Source organism: Haematobia irritans, chromosome 3 (assembly GCF_050003625.1).
Source record: "Haematobia irritans isolate KBUSLIRL chromosome 3, ASM5000362v1, whole genome shotgun sequence".
Taxonomy (NCBI): domain Eukaryota; kingdom Metazoa; phylum Arthropoda; class Insecta; order Diptera; family Muscidae; genus Haematobia; species Haematobia irritans.
Genome location: NC_134399.1, coordinates 188,504,979 through 188,527,337, shown reverse-complemented (window position 1 = coordinate 188,527,337; position 22,359 = coordinate 188,504,979). Strand labels below are relative to the sequence as shown.

General features: G+C 33.5%; 1 protein-coding gene across 15 annotated transcripts in view; it reads right to left on the bottom strand.

Moving 5' to 3' along the window:
• OtopLa (proton channel otopetrin-like a) overlaps window positions 1-22,359 on the bottom strand; it is a 237,535-nt gene that overhangs the window by 10,291 nt on the left and 204,885 nt on the right. For 10 of the 15 annotated variants that reach the window (XM_075300664.1, XM_075300661.1, XM_075300667.1 and 7 more), the window contains 5 exons: window positions 21,368-21,516; window positions 13,934-14,095; window positions 13,183-13,294; window positions 8,919-9,079; window positions 64-1,514 (listed from right to left, as the gene is read on the bottom strand). In XM_075300664.1, coding sequence (XP_075156779.1) covers window positions 64-1,514; window positions 8,919-9,079; window positions 13,183-13,294; window positions 13,934-14,095; window positions 21,368-21,516 — 2,035 coding nt within the window. Of the gene's footprint in view, window positions 1-63; window positions 1,515-8,918; window positions 9,080-13,182; window positions 13,295-13,933; window positions 14,096-20,564; window positions 20,622-21,367; window positions 21,517-22,359 lie in introns of all 15 variants that reach the window. The other 5 variants (XM_075300670.1, XM_075300673.1, XM_075300675.1 and 2 more) reach the window with 2 other exon arrangements.

The following is a 22,359-nucleotide window of genomic DNA, read 5'->3' as shown; positions in this document are numbered from 1 at the left end:
GTAACGAGACAACAGGATATTGAGAAGAGACAGTTCGGAAAGAGATTCTACCGATTAACTTACCTGATAAAACCTATGATTATGGCCAATATGGCAAATACCATTAGGACACAATGACTGGCATCGGCCAAATATATGGCCAACAATGAGAACTGCTGATGACGCACCAAGACGAAGAAGAGTATCAAACATATCAAAGCACCCACCAACAACAATAGACCAAAGAATAAACCTTTCGAAGAGCCAACGCAGTCCACGCGACCCGACCGAGCTTGCTGGGCCATGACCACAGCCCTCCTTGAGAGCATAACTTCCAAACGATGTTCCAAATCATCATCGTTCATGCGTCCTGGATAACGGCCAATATGCTTCCACATGACATACAGGACAACGGCACCGATTAACGAATATTCTATGATGAAGGGATACAGATAGGGGGCCGAATCATAAACTATGGTACCCATGATATCTATACGACCACAGGCAGTGGAATTCAAGGTACCCACATTTGAGGATAGCGCAGCTGGATAGATATTATCGAGATTCTCATAATTCTCAAAGGTCACAATACTGGCAGCTTCAGGATGGGAGATACCGGAAAAGGTTTGGAAACTATTCTCCATGAGATTATTAATGAGGCCAAATGAGTTCTCGGTGGTTTTGGCAGCCAAAGAGGATGCAGTGGATGCTGTAATGGGAATGTTGGTGGTGGTGGTTGAGGTGATAGGTGATGGGGTGCTAGATATGAGTGATGAGAAAAATGATGCTACACTAGAGGCCATATTGGAATTGTCGGTGGTCTCTCCAGTTCCTACTACTCCATTGGTCAAATGATCGGCCATGGCAGCTGCCGCTGCTGGTGAGGCAGTCGTCGTATACAAATGCTGGTAACTGTTAAAGGGTAATTCTGTGGTCGTTGTTGTCGCCAAACGTGAGGTGACCGGCAATGCCGTGCTCGTAGTGGTCGTTGAGGTGGTGGTGGTGGTAGAGGGCGTGGTACCCATGGTTGCCGCCGCCGTGGTACTAGTGATAAACTTCTTCAACTTGCGTGCCACAGTAGTGCTTTGCCATTGATAACTGGGTGTGGTAAATGCCGCCGCCATAGGCCTTCCTGTGGTTGTGGTGGTAGTCGAACTGGATACCATATCGGCCACTTCATTCGAGCCCATACCCAGGGTCTTGGAAATGCCATCCATAGTCTTGGCCAACATCTTGGAAATAGCACCATTGGTGGTGTAAGCATTTTTAGGCAAAAGATCTTCACCATCCAAAACTTCGAATTCCTCATTGGGACCATAGTGGGTTCGAAGTACAGTGCCAGCGTGACGAAGAGCATGTTGTCGAATCGATTGGCCAATGGACGATTCATTGGGATCAGCTTCACGTTTCTGATGATAGAGAGTAATCTCCAATAGGGATTCCTTCACCAAGGTTCGAATCCAAACACAGATATTTGTGGCCACAACATGCATTAGACCAAAACGGGCAATAACCTTGAAGCGATGGATATTCAACTAAAAAAATACAATTCAGAATATCGATTGAGTATTTAAAGGAAACGGAAATTGTACTAAGCTTTAGCTTGTTTTAGGGATGCTTCTGTTAATTGCCTTTGCCGAGTGAAGGGGGGTAAGGTTTTGTTAATTTTACAAAATTACTCGGTAAGATATATATAATCCCAAATGGGATAACTATATTTTACACTAATATTACCATATCAATAAGTGATACATATATACACACACACACATTCAGAGATCTCTTAAAAATCAACTTAATTTAAAAAATTTGCTTACTTTACTAAGAAGAATGATCAAAGAAACAAAAAAAAAGGAAACAAAATTTGACAAATATAGATAATTTTTATGAAATAAAATTTAATAAAAAAAAATGTTTTCAAATGCCATGAAAAAAGCGTCCACATGATAACCGAAGATAAAACCGAAAATTTTTAGAAGATGATTTCAGAGCAAAAAATCATACCTGGAATGGTGGCCTAGTCTGCGCGGTGATTAGTGATGTTCGACAATGACACAAAGTGGTAGTAAGGAAGGGAAGAGGGTTTATATATATTACATGAGTTAAATTAGCATTACTAAATCAAATTTTGTATTCGTTTCTATTGTTTTCGATGTTGATGTTTTTTTGGTCTGGTGTGCTATGTACGATTCACATGTTATTTATTTAGAGGTGTGAACCAGAAGACGTTATTTTGAAATCGATATAATTTCGCCATAAATAACACTTGAGTGAGAGTTTTGGATCTGTGTGTATGGTTGTCTTATATGAAGTTGCCAATTAGAGATTGTGTTGCAAATAAATAGTTTCAATGATAAAATATACAAGATGATATTGATGATGATGTGGTGTGATATGATTTGATTTGATGATGATTCACTAAGCTTTGGTGAAGGTGATGTTTCGAATTGTATTATTCATTCCTATTGTAACTATTGTAATTTTACATTAATATTTTTGGAAAGAGATGCATTCATTTTCAAAAATGTTCTTTTTGATTAGTAAACAAATACTTTAATTTCTCTTCTCTCTCTTTAAAGAAATTTGGGGAAATTTTGTGCCATCCCAAAAAAGCTGAGTTTTAATTAACAAACGCTTAGGAGAAAATATTGTCGTGAGCTGCATTGCCAATTTATCTATTTTCCCGCTATATCTGGCTTTTTTGAAGTCGTTTAGCGGGAAGGGATTGTAAAGTTATACGAAAAGATAATGCACAGTGCGGGTGAAAAAATGGTTAGGATTGTTGTTGTGTCCTTAAAAACCAGTTTCATATAGTTATCGCTGTAATTGTTGTTGACTAGAAACAAGACATTGTGTGATCGTTCGCCAATCAGGTGAATTCAGCAACGTCTTTAAAAATTGATTTCGATTTGTTGGTACGTTAGTGTTGTAACAAATCGAAATCTAAAAATAAGATTAAGGGATTGTAAAGTTATATGAAAAGATGATGCACAGTGCGGGTGAAAAAATGGTTAAATTTGGGAAGAATAATTCTCGTATGTAAATTTCATAAGAAATTAACATAAAAGAACCAAATTGAATCATCTCACCCGGCCAGATCTCGCTAAAGACTATGAAAATGTGTAGTGGCCAACACTGAAACATATATGTATAGTCAGGCTTGCGAGATGGGTATCTGGCATTTTCTTTTCAGTAACTTAATAATGTCAATTCCCTTAATCTTCCTGTCCAATAAGCTCGAATAAATATTGTAATAATTTCTAGTTTAAATGATTTGGATTGATATCAAGCTAACATAAAAATAGGAAGAAATAACTTTTACCTTTATTTCTGGCCTTTTCATGACCCTTTTAGCGATTTTTAACTTTTTATACCCTGCGCCACACTGTGGAACAGGGTATTATAAGTAAGTGCATATGTTTGCAACACCCACACCCAGAGAAGGAATATGATCACCTCAACCATGTTTTAAGAGCAAAATGTTATTTTTGGGTGGTGACCATGTAACATGGTTTTCGCAACCATGTTATTTTCTCGGAAATCATGTATCTGATTTCGGCAAGCAGGTTATATTTGACGAGAAAATAACATTTTAGTGACAAACATGTTACATGGTCACCATACAAAAATAGCATTTTGCTCTTGAAACATGTTTGAGGTGATCATATTCCTTCTCTGCGTGCAGAACACCCATGGTGTCGTTGGCAATATTGCTCAGGATCGGAGCTTTGTTGTAAAGTTTTTGACGCCTTTATGGTGTCCTTATTATGTTATTACTAAGTTAAGAAATTAGATGTGAATTGTTTTGTTTTCCACCATCCTATGGTGGAGGGTATAACACATCGAAATATTGCTCTAAGACCCCATAAAGTATATTAATTCTGGGTCGTGGTGAAATTTTGAGTCGATCTGAGCATGTCCGTACGTCCGTCCGTCTGTTGAAATCACGCTAACTTCCGAACGAAACAATCGACTTGAAACTTGCCACAAGTACTTGTTATTGATGTAGGTCAGATGGTATTGCAAATGGGCCATATCGGTCCACTTTTACGTATAGCCCCCATATAATCGGACCCCCAAATTTGGCTTGCGATTGCTCTAAGAGAAGCAAATTTTATCCGATCCGGCTGAAATTTGGTAGATGGTGTAAGTATATGATATCTAACAACTATGCAAAAATTGGTCCACATCGGTCTGTAATTATATATAGCCCCCATGTAAACCGATACCCCGACTGGGCCTCCGTAGCCTCATGGATGACCAAAATTCATCCGATTCAGTTGAAATTTTTTACGTGGCGTTGTTATATTGTCTTTAACAACCATGCAGGAATTGGACCATATCGGTCCATAATTATATATAGCGCCCATATAAACCGATCCCCAGATTTGACCTCCAGAGCCTCTAAGAGAAGCAAATTTCATTCGATCCGGCTGAAATTTGGTACATGGTGCTAGTATATGGTCTCTAACATCCATGCAAAAATTGGTCCACATCAGTCCACAATTATATATAGCCTCCATATAACCGATGACCATATGTGGTTTGCGTAGCCTCTAAGAGAAGCAAATTTCATCCGATCCGGCTGAAATTTGGTACATGGTGTAAGTATATGATCTCTAACAACTGTGCAAAAATTGCTCCAAATCGGTCTATAATTATATATAGCCCCCATATAAACCCATACCCCGATTTGGCCTCCGGAGCCTCATGGATGAGCAAAATTCATTCGATGCAGTTGAAATTTTGTACGTGGCGTTGGTATATTGTCTTTTATAACCATGCAAAATACCATGAAGATACCTTGCCATCGGCAAGTGTTACCGCAACCCAAGTAATTCTTTTGTGGATGACAGTCTTTAGTACAAGTCTCTATGTAATCCATAGTGGAGGGTACATAAGATTCGGCCTGGCCGGACTTACGGACGTATATACTTGTGTTTATTTTTAATTTTATAAAAATCTGGGGATCGGTTTATATGGGGGCTATATATAATTATGCACCGATGTGGAACAATTTTTGCATGGTCATTGTGACTATATACTTACACCATATACCAAATTTCAGCCGGATCGGATGAAATTTGCTTCTCTAAGAGGCTCCGCAAGCCAAATCGGGGGATCGGTTTATATGGGGGCTATATATAATTATTGACCGATGTGGACCAATTTTTGCATAGTTTTTAAAGACCCTATAGTAACACCATGTACCAAATTTCAGCCAGATCGGATGAAATTTTCTTCTCTTAGAGGCTCCTCAAGCCAAATCTGGGGATCGGTTTATATGGGGGCTATATATAATTATGGACCGATGTGGACCAATTTTTGCACGGTTGTTAGATACCATATACTAACACCATGTACCAAATTTCAGCCCGATCGGATGAAATTTTCTTCTCTTAGAGGGTCTGCAAGCCAAATTTGGGGGTCCGTTTATATGGGGGCTATACGTAAAAGTGGACCGATATGGCCCATTTGCAATACCATCCGACCGACATCAATAACAACTACTTGTACCAAGTTTCAAGTCGATAGCTTGTTTCGTTCGGAAGTTAGCGTGATTTCAACAGACGGACGGACGGACGGACGGACATGCTCAGATCGACTCAGAATTTCACCACGACCCAGAATATTATACTTTATGGGTTCTTAGAGCAATATTTCGATGTGTTACAAACGGAATGACAAAGTTAATATACCCCCATCCTATGGTGGAGGGCATAAAAATTAATTGGATCAATTAATTTCGTGATTGAATCAGATTTGCTCCTATTTTGATTTTGGAATTCACTCTTCAGTTGTCAAAATGCCGTCCAAGCAAGAAGAGCAGCGTATCAAAATTTTGCTCGCGCATCGCGAAAATCCGAGCTACTCGCACGCAAAGCTGGCAAAATCACTAAAAGTTGCCAAATCAACCGTTACAAATGTAATTAAAGTGTTTGGAGAACGTTTGTCGACAGCCAGGAAGTCTGGATCGGGGGAAAATCGAAAACCGGAAGCCGCTGAGACGACAAAGAGAGTTGCCGGTAGTTTCAAGCGAAACCCTAACCTCTCTCTCCGAGATGCCGCAAATAAGCTGGGTGTATCGTCTACAACCGTGCATCGAGCCAAAAAACGAGCCAGACTATCGACTTACAAGAAGGTAGTGACTCCAAATCGCGATGATAAACAAAATACGACGGCCAAAGCGCGATCCCGGAGGCTGTACACGACGATTCTGACGAAGTTTGACTGCGTGGTAATGGACGACGAAACCTACGTCAAAGCCAACTACAAGCAGCTTCCGGGACAGGAGTTTTATACGGCAAAAGGTAGGGAAAAGGTATCAGATATTTTCAAGCACATAAAACTGCCAAAGTTCGCAAAGAAATATCTGGTTTGGCAAGCCATAAAGTGGACAAGGTGGCTGTACAAAATCTGATGGCAGGTGTCAAGCGTGAGGCCCGGCAATTCGGATTTGGAAAAGCGAAAGCCCTAACTGAATATTTTTCCTTAATTTTATACTAATTGAACTTGAAAAAGAAATTTAATTTGATTTTTTAAATAAACGATTTCACCGATTTACACGCGTTTTCCCTTGACCAAATTTTGACCGTATCACCCTTTAGTTAAAATAAAGAACATCTCTGGATGGACATTTTTGGAAGTGCTTTTAAAGTGGTGCCTTTAGAAGTACTTCCAAAATTTTTTGCTGGGTTATTACTCAAGTTATTATACCCTCCACCATAGGATGGGGGGTTTATTAACTTTCTCATGGCGTTTGTAGTACATCGAAATTTTGTTCTAAGACCCCATAAAGTATATATATATATTCTGGGTCGTGGTGAAATTTTGAGTCGATCTAAGCCTGTCCGTCCATCTGTTGAAATCACGCTAACTTCAGAAACAAGCTATCGACTTGAAACTTGGTAGTTGCTATTGATGTTGGTCGGATGGTATTGCAAATGGGCCATATAAACCGACGCTCAGATTTGGTTTGCGGAGCCTCTAAGAGAAGCAAATTTCATCCGATGAAATTTGGTACATGGTGTAAGTATATGATCTCTACCAACTGTGCAAAAATTGGTCCACATCGGTCTATAATTATATATAGCCCCCATATAAACCTATACCCCGATTTGGCCTCCGAAGCCTCATGGATGAGCAAAATTCATCCGATCCGGCGGAAATTTGGTATATGGTGTTATTATATGGTCTCTAACAACCATGCAAAAATTGGTCCACATCGGTCCATAATTATATGTAGCCCCCATATAAACCGATCCCCAGATATAACCTCCGGGGCTCTTGGAGGAGCAAAATTCATCCGATCCGGTTGAAATTTGGTACGTGGTGAAATTTGGTATATTACGCTAGTATATGGCCGCTAACAACCATGCCAAAATTGGTCCATATCGATCTATAGTTATATATAGCCGATCCCCAAAAATAATCTACCAACATTTTATTTCTATAGAAAATTTTGTCAAAATTTTATTACTATTCAAAATTTTGTCAAGATTTTATTTTATTTGTAGAACATTTTGTCAACATTTTATTTCTATAGAAAATTTTGTCAACATTGCATACCTATAGAAAATTTTATTTCTATAGCAATATTTGTTAAAATTTTATTTCTATACAAAATTTTGTCAAAATTTTATTTCTATAGAAAATTTTTTATTCGTCTTTTTATACCCTCCACCATAAGATGGGGGGTATATTAACTTTGTCATTCCGTTTGTAGCACATCGAAATATTGCTCTAAGACCCCATAAAGTATATATATTCTGGGTCGTGGTGAAATTCTGAGTCGATCTGAGCATGTCCGTCCGTCCGTCCGTCTGTTGAAATCACGCTAACTTCCGAACGAATCAAGCTATCGACTTGAAACTTGGCACAAGTAGTTGTTATTGATGTAGATCGGATGTTATTGCAAATGGGCCATATCGGTTCACTTTTACGTATAGCCCCCATATAAACGGACCCCCAAATTTGGCTTGCAGGCCCTCTAGGGGAAGCAAATTTTATCCGATCCGGCTGAAATTTAGTACATGGTGTTAGTATATGGTCTCTAACAACTATGCTAAAATTGGTCCACATCGGTCAATAATTATACATAGCCCCCATATAAAGCGATCCCCAGATTTGGCTTGCGGAGCCTCTAAGAGAAGAAAATTTCATCCGATCCGGCTGAAATTTGGTATATGGTGTTAGTATATAGTCATCCCCAGATTTTTGGTGGAGGGTATAAAAATTAATTGGATCAATTAATTTCGTGATTGAATCAAATTTTTTTTCTGTGTAAGCTTATATCATATATATATATAATATAAATCATGAATAACACCCCATAGCACCTTTATCAATATCACTTAAAAAATTCCTTATTAATTTCAAAGAATTCCCATCAATACCGTATAGTAACAACTTCTGCAACAAAATTTGACATTCCACCAGGTGAAAAGTCTAAGAAAAATCGTAAAAAACTCCAGCAACACCACCAAACCCAATCACATTCACAACGCCTCTTGTGTCCCAAACCCTTCCTAAATACAAATTGAAAATCTTAAGCAATTTTATGTTCACTCAAATATTTTTCGATACTTTTCTTGTGATTCTCCAATAATTGTTGACATCTCCCATAAGTTAAAATGAATGCATTTCTTTTGCTGCTATACCTAAAACTGTTCCTGTATTTAAAGCTTTGAAATAATAGTAAAATAAAAATAATCTTAGTAATAAATATTCTAATGGTCGTTAGATATAAGTGTATAATAAATATAATATATAAGTAACCTATTCCTTTCCATATTTATAAACATTTTAATATGTATATAAACTTATCTCTAATTTGTACAATGTTTAGTTCTAATTTTTTTCAAAAAAAAATTAATAATAATAATAATAGAAGAAAATAACCACAACAACAAATTAATTAAAAAACTATTGAAACTTACTCTGGCATTCATAAAGATGAAATACATTTGCATGAAGGTAAATATCATTTGCAGTAATGGATTGACACCAATCAAAATATGATGGCATGGTGAATCGAAGGGGATTTCAAAGAACGAACCAAATTCCAAACCGATATAGATCATGGCGCCAAGACCAAAAGCTAAATTTAAAAATATTAAATAAAAAAACAATTAACAATTTAAAGATGCATCAAAAGAGAAGTAAAGTAATAGTATATATTATATTATTATATATAATAGTATATGTCAATTTTTGCTGCAACAATATTAATTTTATAGAGAATACACATATGGTCAAAATAATAAGTACACGTTGGCATTTTTTCTTCTTTGCCCTAACATATTTTTTAATTTGGTGTTGTAACTACATCATGTAACTAAAGTTCAATATTGGCAGCACTGATTCAATAAGAAAAAAACGCAAAAATTTCATTATTTTTGTTTCCTGTGTTCTGTTTTTGATAAAGCGCTTTATTTGGTTGGTCAAAAAAATAAGTCATGTAACTAAAGTTCACTATTGGCAGCACTGATTCAAAAAGAAAGCAAAAAACGCAAAAATGCCATTATTTGTTTCCTGTGTTCTCTTTTTGATAAAGCGTTTTATTTGGTTGGTCAAAAAAATAAGTAAATTTTGCGTTTTTATATGAAAATGTTTAAATTTTGCACAAACTTTGTTATTGTGTTTCTAGTGGCGACGAATTGAATGCAAATAATAAAAAATGAATAAAAATTAGTTACTAGATGAACCGAAAAAGTCATTGTAGTAGAAAAGAAAAGACTGGTTTTAGCTCTAAGAATTGAGGGAAAATCTCTTTGAACGACCGTCAATTATTTTAAGAGATCGTTACTTTGTGTTCAAAACGCCCTAAATAAAAGAAGTTCTGCGAAAACACGTGGGAAACCAAGATAGACAGTTTGCAAAACAGACAATCTTTTTGTCATCCTCCCAAAAAAAAGACCCTTTCAAAGCATCCAGACAAATTTCTGCTGAAATAGGCAATGCGATATCTGCACGATCTATTTGGCGACGATTAGTGCATGCCAAATTACCCGGCCGAACAGTCAGAAAAGTTCCTATGGTACGGAAAAAAATTTGTAAGATGAGACTATGCTTCGCCAGAAAACATTATAGGTGGTCAGGAACGGTAGGTGAGAGAAAATGGCGCAATATCCCGTGGAGCGACAAAACTAAAAAAAAACAAGGAAGGAGAGTCCAAAGTCGGGCGGGGCCGACTATATTATACCCTGCACCACTTTGTAAATCCACATTTTCGATACTATATCAAATCCGTCAAATGTGTTGGGGGCTATATATAAAGGTTTGTCCCAAATAACATACATACATTTGAATCTGACTTCATCTGAATAAAATTTATAATCTATAGACTTAAAATTTAAGTCGACTAATGCCCTGGGATGGTACACTACGTTAGTAAAAAAATATGGGAAACATTTTAATCTGAACCAATTTTGAGGCAACTTCGCAAAAGTTTATTTATGATTTATTATGATTTACACGCAGAGAAGGAATATGATCACCTCAAACATGTTTTAAGAGCAAAATGTTATTTTTGTATGATGACCATGTAACATGTTTGTCACTAAAATGTTATTCTCTCGTCAAATATAACCTGCTTGCCGAAATCAGCTACATGATTTCCGATAAAATAACATGGTTGCGAAAACCATGTTACATGGTCACCACCCAAAAATAACATTTTGCTCTTAAAACATGTTTGAGGTGATCATATTTCTTCTCTGGGTGTAGAGTCCTTTTTACAACTTTTCGACTAAGCAGTGGCGATTTTACAAGGAAAATGTTGGTATTTTGATCATTTATGTCGAAATCAGGAAAACATATATATGGAGCTATATCTAAATCTGAATCGATTTCAACCAAATTTGGTACAGACAGTTGAAATGTTAATTCAGCTTCCTGTGCAAAATTTCAAGTAAATCGGATTAAAAGATTTGCCACTGTGGTCATATGAGTGTAACTATATCTAAATTTGAACCGATTTCAATAAAATTTGGCACACTTGACTACACTACTAGTTGTACTCCTAGTGCAAAATTTCAATCAAAATCGGCTAAATCTCTGGCTTCTGGGGCCATAAAAGTCCATATCGGGCGAAAGATATATGTTATATGGGAGCTATATCAAAATCTGAACCGATTTCAGTCAAATTTTGCACACTTGACTATACGACCAAGTGTTATGTTTGTGCAAAATTTCAAGCAAATCAGGGTAAAACTCTGGCTTCTGGGTCCATATAAGTGCATATCGGGCAAAAGATATATATGGGAGCTATATATAAATCTGAACCGATTTCTTTCAAAATCAATAGGGTTCTATTCTGACCCAAAACATGAAGGCGTTTGGACTTAAACTGCGACCTAGACTTTAATCACAAAAATGTGTTCACAGACAGACGGACATGGCTAGATCGACTCAGGCACCCACCCTGAGCATTATTACCAAAGACACCATGTGTCTATCTCGTCTTCTTCTGGGTGTTGCAAACATATGCACTAACTTATAATACCCTATTCCACAGTGTGGCGCAGGGTATAAATATTCCGAAATGGTAGTAGTTGTAATGATCGTCGACCCCAAGGTAAAGAATTTCATATGCGCTTCACAAAAATGACGGTCAAGCATGGGAGCGGGAACATAGTGGTATGGGGCTGTTTTTTCTGAAATAGCCTAGGTCGAATTTATCGCATTACTTATAAAATGATCCTGCTCGAATATAGAAATATATTGGAGAACACAGTGCTGCCGTACGCAGAAGAAAACATACCTCTAAGGTGGGTGTTTCAACAAGACAACGATCCTAAACACACTTCTCGCTTTATTAAAAATTGGTTCCAAGACAATGACATAACGCTTCTATATTGGCCTACTTAGTCACCAGGCCCTAAACCCATTGAAAACCTTTAGGGAGAGTTAAAGCACAGAATTGGGAATGAAACATTTAAAAGTAAACAATAATTTTGGAATTTTGTGCAGATTACATGGTACGAAAACTCAGAAGAAACCAGTCGGAAGTTTGTAAGCAGTATGTCAAAGCGAGTATAAAATGTTATCAAAATAAAGTTGGATACACTGGTTGTTGATAATGTAACAAAATTATATTCAATTTAAACCAAAAAAATTCAAGAAGACCTGTATATTTCACGATTTAGAAAATGTACTTATTAATTTGTTCATTCATTATACCCTAAACCACATAGTGGTCAGGGTATAATAAGTTTGATCTGCCTGGAGTTATTTGGCACAAGGACGAACGCTATTGAATATTTCTGTAGAATTTTTTTTTTTTAATATTATATCTATAAAAATTTTTCTCAAAATGTTATTTCTATGGAATTTTTTTTTTCAAAATTTTATTTCTATGGAATTTATTATCAAAATTTTATTTCTTTTTTCCAAAATTTTATTTCTATAGAGATTTAACAAAAAAAATACAATTTTTGGTAGAATTCTACCAACTGTGGCAACCGTGGTGGTAATACAAATTTATTTTCTAGGTTATATACGTTGCATTTTCATGTTTTAAGACAATAAAGTACTTTGAACCATTTTTGTTTGGTAAAATTTGTTTAAATTTAACGAAAAATATTATAGGGAAAATTGTTTTGGAATGTATGGGAAAGTAGGGAACTTTTTTTGTCCTTGTAGGGTAAACCGAACATTTTCGCTGGCAACACTGACTATGAGCTATAGTCAGATTGAGACAAAGCACCCATGAATATGTACCACTTAATTTTCTTAAATATGCAACTGCGGTTTATCTCCCAGACCTATATCAATGTTACCCCACAAATGCTTATGATTACTAATTCAGTAAGTGTGGTTTAGGGTATGATATAGTCGGCCCCGCCCGACTTTCTACTTTACTTACTTGTTTTTGACTCTTACTCTGCCATATTTGGATTAGCTTTTGATTTCACTTATCTTTTCCAGAAAATTATTTACTTTTAAGTTGAATGTATGTCATTAATATGTATTATAGACTTTATTTTGCTTTTCAATAAATATATTTCTTCAATTTACCATTGAACATAAAAAACTCTACTGTACTTATTAATTTGACCACAAGTGTATGTACATAAACCAGCTCCTTCATTTGATTGAAGGAGAATTGCCAATATGTAATGCATTTATATACTTTTAATTTGTTTAGGAATTTTTATTATATGTAATTTTATATATTATACTAGAATTGCTAGAACTTACCAATCGCTCCGACACGTAAAAAGAAACTGCCATGGGTCAAGTCACTGTGGGTTGTCTTACGTTTACGTGTATTTTTGGGAGTTACCGCTACTTCAGCATCAACTTGGGTATCCTGGTTATGGTCATGATGTAAGAGAAATTTAAGGAAAATTGGAATAGAGGAGAAAAATCAATATTAATATCAATGATCGAAAATTGATTTATATAGGAATTTTTGGAATATAAGTTAAAGATTTTTAGTGATTTTATGCCATGATTAGTTTAACTGTGGTTGTGAGTGTTTCAATGTCAATGTTCTGATTGTGAATATGTTAAGCATGCAGTGTACTACCATCACCTGATTAGAAAGACCCCAACCTTTTATTAGACTCTGAAAACATTTACGTCATAGTAGTTATATACAGACATTTAAATACTAGAAAAAAATATTTGATTAGTAGTCTATTAATTTATCCTTAGTCCAAACCTTTTATTTTTAGTACAATAATTTGTTTTATTTTTTATAATAATAAAAAATATAGATTTTAAAATATTTTTCTTTATTAGTATTCTTAATTATTCTTCTTATTCGATTGCTTCCTTCCTTGCCTAGTTCTCTCTAACTTGTATTACGTTTGCATAACTTTATTACACTGGATCAGCGATCATTGGACTCGGGGGGGTTTCAAGCATATATGAAATGTGACACACAAGCTATCCTAAGGACATTTTTGGTTTTAGGGGAGAACATTGCTTGAAATTGAACGCTTACCGTATGAAAAACTTTAGGTATTAACAGATAGTGTAGAATACACAAAACAAGAAAAACTACCATTGAAATTGTCCAATGAAATACCAGTATAAAGTGAAAGAGTAGAGCAATCAATATGACGATATAGACGAAAATTGCAAGAATTTTGCAACATCCACTGATCTGTAGAGGGCAGAGAAAATTATTTTTTTAAAATACACAATATATAAAAAAAGGAGGGGGGACACATTTAGGTATCATTTTAAAAAATCGTTAAACATATATGAGGAGAAAATTATAACAAAATCCTAAATATTTAACACAAAATTCTAAACTTACAAGTGTTTTACATATGAAAAAAATAAAATAGATACAAGCAAATTTTATCTAAAGAATAACATTTAGATAAAATTATACTAGTTTGTGGATTTTTTTAGTTAATATAATATTTTATTTAATAGAATAAACTTCTCACAAAGATAATTTTTTGGAAAGTTAAAAAAATTGAGATATGATTTTCTTATACCGCCATTATATTGTTTATTAATTTATTGTATTAAAAATACAAAATAAATTTGATCATTATTTATAGCATGCTACCAACATTCAAATAAAATCTATCGCACGTGACAGATTTTCCTATAAAATCACTATTTAGTATATGCGACAAAATTTCCTCTTAAATGACATAAATTTCAATATAGTGACAAATTTTTCTGTAGAATTTAGTTTATACGCAATAAATTCTCCTACAAATTATCGTAGCGCGAAATTTTGTACGATAAAAATTTTTAACAAATTTCTTATACAATGTTTGATATGATGTCCAAAATTTGGCATGATTCTGCAAAATAATGGAATTTTTTTTCCATTCATCAAAAATGGGAAAAAATTTCATAAATTTCATATTGTATGCGACAAAATTTCAACTAAAATGAATCGATTTCACAAAAATAAGTAAATATTTTCCGACAAATTCGAGAAAATTTATTATACCTAATTAATTTAGTCACTTCCCAGCAAAAAAAAATTGGAAGTTCTTTTAAAGACACTACTTTAAAAGCACTTCCAAAAATACCCTCCCAAAGATGTTCTTTATTTTAACTACACAAGAAGATCTTTTGATTCAATTTTTTAAAACTCGCTTTTTTCATAATTTTAATAAACCATTTTTAATTATTTAGTTTAACAAGGTTAAAAAGGGAGTAAGAATTAATAAAATTTATTAAAATTTATTTATTTTATTAAAATTATTTAAATTTTGTCGAAAAAAGTATAAATCCATTCTAGAAAAACTGCAAATTTTTTGAAAATATTTGAGATCAAAAGTTTTAGACAAGTGTTAGAATGCATTAAAAATCATAAAAAAATTGAAAAATTATTTATTTGGCAAAATATGACACAATTTTATAATTCACATCCGAAAAATTGAATTCGGATCACACCTTAAGAAGTGATGCAAATTCAGTGCAGCGGCTGTTGAAATGGTGGACATCCTACACTGAAAAAAATATTGTCGTGAGGTCAAAGATTTCATGTCTTTAAAATACGAATACAAATTTTGCTTAGCATAGAAGACGCATTTCTCTAAAATAAAGTTATTTTCCTTGTTCAAAAGTCGATAATCTTTTCAATGAAGTCGTATTGTCCTTATAATTAAGTGATTTGACTTAAAAATGGGTATCTTAACATGAAAGAAAAAATTTATAGGCTAAGGTCAACTTGACTTTAATAATTCAGAAAAATTCTTTAAATTTAATGAAATTGTCTTTAAATTTGTTGTCTTTTTGCATCTTGACTACAAAGCATAAAATCGTTCAAATATAGGACATGTTTTTCAAAACTTTATTTTAAAGAAGTTTTTTACTTCAAACATAGCAAAATTTCTACTGGAAGTCGAGTCTTAATTTGGAAAATAAAGTTGCCGTTAACTCGTTTTTAAAGGTCTTTGATAGCATATGAAGAAAAAAAGCTGAGAAAGCGAAAAATTAAAATTTGCTTCCTAGAAGCAAGTACACAAAACCTAAATTTAAAAGAGAATTGTGTCTTAAAAGTATCCTTACTTGTATTCTCCGCTTCTTTGGCTCGGAATCAATACCAAATTTTTTAAAGTAAAGACAAAATCTTTGGAACCGAGTATGCTTTTTTTCAGTGTACCTATGACAAGCCCTTGTTAAATTCATAGCTTCTGCGCCATTTTTGCACAACATCCGGATCCAAAAATACCATTTTCACTACTATTTTGGCGACGCTTTTTTTTTGCTGGGTTATTAAAGAAAATTTGGTAGTTTGCAGGAAAATAATTGGAGTTAAAAATTGCAAAAATGTCTTTAGTGCCATACGAAATTTATGATGTGAAATCTTGAACTATTTGGTGGGAGACACGGATTTAGCAAATCATTATACTTCATTTTTGTACAAGTTTTTTCTTTTTTTAATTAACTTCCCAGCAAAAAAAGCGTCGCCAAAAAAGTAATGAAAATGTTCTTTTTGGTCCCGAAAGTGGTGCAAAATTGACACAGAAGCGATGAATTTGACATGGGCTTGTCATAGGATGGAAGTCCTCCATTTCAACAGCCATTGCAATGAGTTTGCATCACTTCTTTAGGTGTGATTCGAATTCAATGTTTTGGATGAAAATTTAAAAATTCTGTGATATTTTTTCAAATAAATATTTTTTTTATAATTTTTGATGGATTCTAACGCTTGTCTGAAACGTTTGACCTCAAATATTTTCAAAAATTCACAATTTTTTCAGATTGGATTTAGCATTTTTTTTCGACAAAATTTTAATAATTTGTACCATTTTATGAATTCTTACTCTGTTATTAACCTATTTGAAACAAAAGAAAAGTAAAATTACCCATTAAAAATATTTAAAAAAAAAATTGAATTAAAAGAACTTCCTGTGTTGATAAAATAAAGAACATCATTGGGAGTACATCTCCTGGAAGTGCTTTTAAAGTTGTGCCTTTGGAAGAACTTCCAATTTTTTTTTTTTTTTTTGTTGGGTTATTCATATTCGTAGTTTAATTGGAGGTACAAAAAATCATAGACGACAAATCTGTATCGAACGCCGTCAATGTTGATTTCGTTGAAAATTTGCCTCTTTCTACTCAGTGTGTTGCTGTTTCTTTTGTGGTATTTTACATATCGTGAGAAATGTTTATTATAAGTGAAAGTATCTCTATCGATTATGGGAAAACATCTTTAAAAGTCTCCCGATACCAATTAACCAGAAAACACAAATACTTTCATGAAACAGGTGACATCGATTACATTACGAAAACATCCTAAAACGATGATATTCCTCGACATCAAGTGAACCTAACATACACTGACACAATTACGACAAATTGAAGCCATGGTTGCTGTCACAATACTGGTCATGTTAAGTGGCAATTGATTGATGCCAAACACACAGAGAGTGGGAGATAGAGAGACTGAATGTATGCACGAACCAGTGATGGTGGGTGAGTGAGTGAGTATAACGAGGCATGCATCAAAATAGTTATGTGACAATGTTGATGTGGCCATAAATGGCTTTTGAGTACAACAGCAACAATTACGATGATGTCTTTGATGCAAGATAATGATTCTCGAAGGCATCATAATACTGCCTTTTAATGTTTCGTATGCAGTGGCAGCCTACCGCAAATTGCTATTAACAGCTGCTACGACTGCAACTGCTTTTGCGGCACTTATACCAAATGCTTTAGCATAGTTGCCAACAAATGTTATAACTATTTTTATGTCTTTCATATTTAGGTTGAGGGAATTGTATAATTTTATTTCTACTTCAAAAGTTTACAATAATTTTCCACTTGTAAGATCTACACCAATAAAAAAAAATATTAAACGTGTTACCAAATAAAGTGGAAAAACCCTAATTTCTCTCTTACCAGGAACTGATGAAAGTTAAAGCATTAGCCGAAGTGTATACTAAAGAAAAATGTGAACCCAGTAGGAAGGAAAGTGGTGGTTAATTTTAGTGATTTTTAGTGAAAATTGTATATTTTTTTTATAGCTTTTTATAAATTTTCCAATTATACTTATAGTGGATTTTTCTTATTGCTCTCAAACACAACACTTTGTATAAAAGTTGAATTTCGTTTCTCTAAAACTTCGTTCCGGAGGAAAGTAGGAACTGTCTTTGCATATTTTATTTTAAAAATCAAGTTAATTAATATTTGAATTAATTAATAGAATGTGCCAAAGGAATCAATTAATGTGAATAAACAAAAAAAAATATTTGTAATTAATTCTGTGATAATTTTCGTTATTGAAACAATATATAATAAACAAATAATTGGATCAATTAATTTCGTGATTGAATCTGAGTAAAACCTAAATTTTAGAGTACGTAATTTACACAATAATAAGAACACATTTCTTCAAGATAAAGAAGTTTAATCGAAAGGAAGTTCATAATCTTTGCTTTAAATATTTTTTCTTTAAATTTAAGATATGAATCTCTGAAATTTACGTCCTTTTGTTAAAGTCGCGTGAGGCAAAATTTGGTTTAATAAAATAATCTTTAAATGAATTAAAATATTGAATTTTTGGATTAAATATAAAAAAGCTTCAAACATAACCATGAGGATCATGGTGAGCAGCTATAAAGGCATTGTGCAGTGCTGACATAAGGTCTAAGGTAGTCAGCCGCTGTCGTAGAGAACTCAAGGTCTCACTGAATAGCTGGGTACCTGGGTACTGTTTAATAATAGGGAATTAGGAGGCGGATGTGCTGGTTAAGGAGAGCGCTTGTAGAACGAATAATGTCCTAGCGGACGTTTTTCATCCCCTATCTCCCTTTCTTTACAGGATTGAAGTCAAATATGATTAACTATGGCGAAGACGTTAGGTATCTTAGGAAGGTTGTGAACAAATCAAGTTGATATGGGATGAAAAGAACAGAAAAAAACTGTGAAATTTTAATGTTGATGAACAGAGAAGAATTGCGACCTACGATTGGCATAATAACAGGACATAACAGACTTGGGAAACACATATTAAGAATAGGCCTTAAAGATGTTGACATCTGTAGATGGTGTCTGGATCCGGAAGTCTCGTGTCCAGCATTATCCTTTAAAAGAAACAAGATACTGCACCCTCAAAAAAATCGCTTCTGTAACATATACCCCAAACACATTTTGCTTCAAGCATATATATTTTCAGGATTGGTCCAAACAAAATATTGTTTGTATTGTTCCAACATATAATGTTTCACCTTAATGTTTCTTTCAGGCTCTCACTGATCTGCGGGAGTGCAGCTTAAGGAACATACTGGCCTCATCAGGGCCTTTGGTTGGTTGTTCTAAGATTTCTTTTATAGAAAACGGACAAATGGAAATTCTGAGATTACTTCAAAGGGGATCTCATCGGAAGAAAGAACCTAGAAAGATTGCATCGAGGACCTATATTGGACATCAATTTAACACAAAATTGATGTCATCATCTACGACCTAACCTAACTTAATACAAAATTTATTTTCGATTTATTTCTCAATGTTATTTTAAAATAGAGTCTTTAATCTAAATAAACTATAAATATTGTCCATATTGGTGAGGTCTAAAATACATTTTTATAAAATTCTTTAACAATAAACGAAAAATACGAAAATTTGAGACAATGTTTCTACTGTATGTTTCTAGTAAATGGACCTTCATATAAAAAACTATAGCTGATACTTTTACGGGTTATTTTTTGTATTTTTTCTCATACTTTGAAAGATATTATAGGACAAATAGCGCTTATTTTCGCAAGGTCATTTGGTCACAATTCATGAATCAAGTTTTCAGAACAAACTCATCTTGACAATTTCTATTCTGCATGCCGTGAGTACAAGTAAAAACAGATGAAAAATAAAAGTTTTTAACATTAGGTTTATTTCGGTAGTGAAAGGGTTAATTCAAAGACATACGACATACGACGGAGGATGAATATTTCCAACATTTATGTCCTAAATTTAATAGGAAAGATTTTTGAAGCAAAAGTTATAAAATTTATTTTCATTAAAATTGCATTACTTGAAAGAAATTTGTCCTTAACATTTTGTAAATTGCGCATCCTAAACTTTAAGCTGCGTAATCTTTAATATTACGTAAATATTTTTTCAGTGTAGGTCCCTTTCCTTATTTTAAAGAAGCCGCATCTTTGGCTCGGAATCAATACCAAACTCCTTATTGGAAGGTCAAAATTTTTGAATCCAAGTAGACTTGTTTTGAGTATACAGATTGGAGTAATAATGACTGTCTGCATAATCAAATTAGTTAATTGAATTAATTCGAAATCGGTTAGTATATAACAATACCAAAAAGTATCTCTTTTTTTAAGGTTATAATTAATTCTAATATTTTATGTTGCAAAAAATTATTTTATATTCGTACAATATTATGGGAAACGAATATACCAAACACATGTTAGAGGTAAAATCTACTGTAATATTAACTACACATATACCACATGTACCAATTTTTTATTTAAATCTGAACCGTTGAAGTTTTTATTATGTATTACAATTTTTTAAATATCATATTTAAAATAAAACTCAATCTAATATTATATATAACAATGCGAAACAAACTTCAACGTTTCAGTTTTTAGAGACTATATTAAGAGAAAAGAATAAGAAATAAAGTTTAGGTTTACCTGTTGTGGTATTAATGTTTGCCTAACTAAATCACGTTTCTTTACAGGATAACGTTCCTGAATCATTGTGTATGCAAAAGGGTATGTGTGGATTAGATTTAAAATATTTTTTTTTTTTCACAAAAAAAAAAAAATATTCATTATTGTAGTCGTTTATTTAATGAACGTTAAGTTTGGCACAATGTAATTTTATGGTCATTATAAAAATGTCGAAAAAACGCCCACACATATACCCCCGATACATTTAGAATATACGTGATCAAATACAGCAAACAGGATTAGAAAGAGTTTCAAGGAGTACAACAACAACAACGATAATAGTACGTATAACAACAACGATATTTGGTTGAGTTTTAGATGGATGGATGATTGGTTGGTTGGTTGTTTGTTTGATTGGAGTTGAGTTGGTTTGTTGGTTGTTTGTGTTGATAGAGGTGTGATTGATTGGTTGATTGTTTTATTGTTTTTTTTGGTGATAATTGTTTAATATAAAAGTTTTTGTTTTGTTGTAGGTATGTAGAGGTAATTGTTTTTTTTTTTTTCATTAACGGGATGATAGGAGTATTTACGTATTTTGATTACGGGATGATGAGGGTTTAAAAAGCAACAACATCATTAGCCGATGTTGATTTGAGGAAAAAAAACAAAATCAAGTAAAAAAATTAATATTAACATCAACAGCTTATGGAAGGTAACAACATAAAAAGGGTTAAATACCAAATTAAAAAAACGAAACAAAATATTTTAATGGAAGATTACTTTAACTGAGCTTTTTTTTTTTTTAATAAATTTTCGTTACTGACCTGATAAGGACTAGGTTTGCCACTCTTTCCAGAATCCTTAGAACCTTTCGCATCTTTCGAATCGGCGGGATCCTTTTCCTTCTTTTTAGATTTCTTTTCTTTCTTAGGAGATTTCGGTTGATTGTTGCCACCATTGCAACAGGAACTTTCTGCAAAATGAAATTTTAAATTTAGCCAGAATCTTTAGGAAAAATTTAGTTATGTGAGAGAAAGAGTTTTATTGCTATAATCATTCTTCAGCCTACTTAAAGTTCTCGTAAATTGGTCACCGAGATATGCAAAAACTCAACCACTAAGTTATAAGCTAAATTTTCTTAGCTTGATCCCCATTTTTGGCATATATACTTGGAAAATTGGTTAGCGAATTTAGGATCATTGGCGTATTTATGGAATTTTGGTGCAGGGGAAGGAAGGTGTTTACGATACACTCGTCTCCCCAGAATTTATATTGGGTCTTTGATATTCTCATTTTCAAATGGAGAGCTAAGCACACGAAAGAAAATTTCTAGTTACGCTACTGATCTCTGATCATTTGATTTTGATCTCATTTCATTTGTAATTATACAAAATGTTAGATATGTCGAGTCAAATGCATACTTCGATGCCGAGTTGTCCCATTATTAGCATCCTGTTATTATGTTATAATTTTTTCGTTCTACACTGAAAAAAATATTGTCGTGAGGTCAAAGATTTCATGTCTTTAAAATACGAATACAAATTTTGCTTAGCATAGAAGACGCATTTCTCTAAAATAAAGTTATTTTCCTTGTCCAAAAGTCGATAAACTTTTCAATCACTTTCCTTATAATTAAGTGATTTGACTTAAAAATGGGTATCTTAACATGAAAGAAAAAATTTATAGGCTAAGGTCAACTTGACTTTAATAATTCAGAAAAATTCTTTAACTTTATTGAAATTGTCTTTAAATTTGTTGTCTTTTTGCATCTTGACTACAAAGCAAAAAATCGTTCAAATATAGACATGTTTTTCAA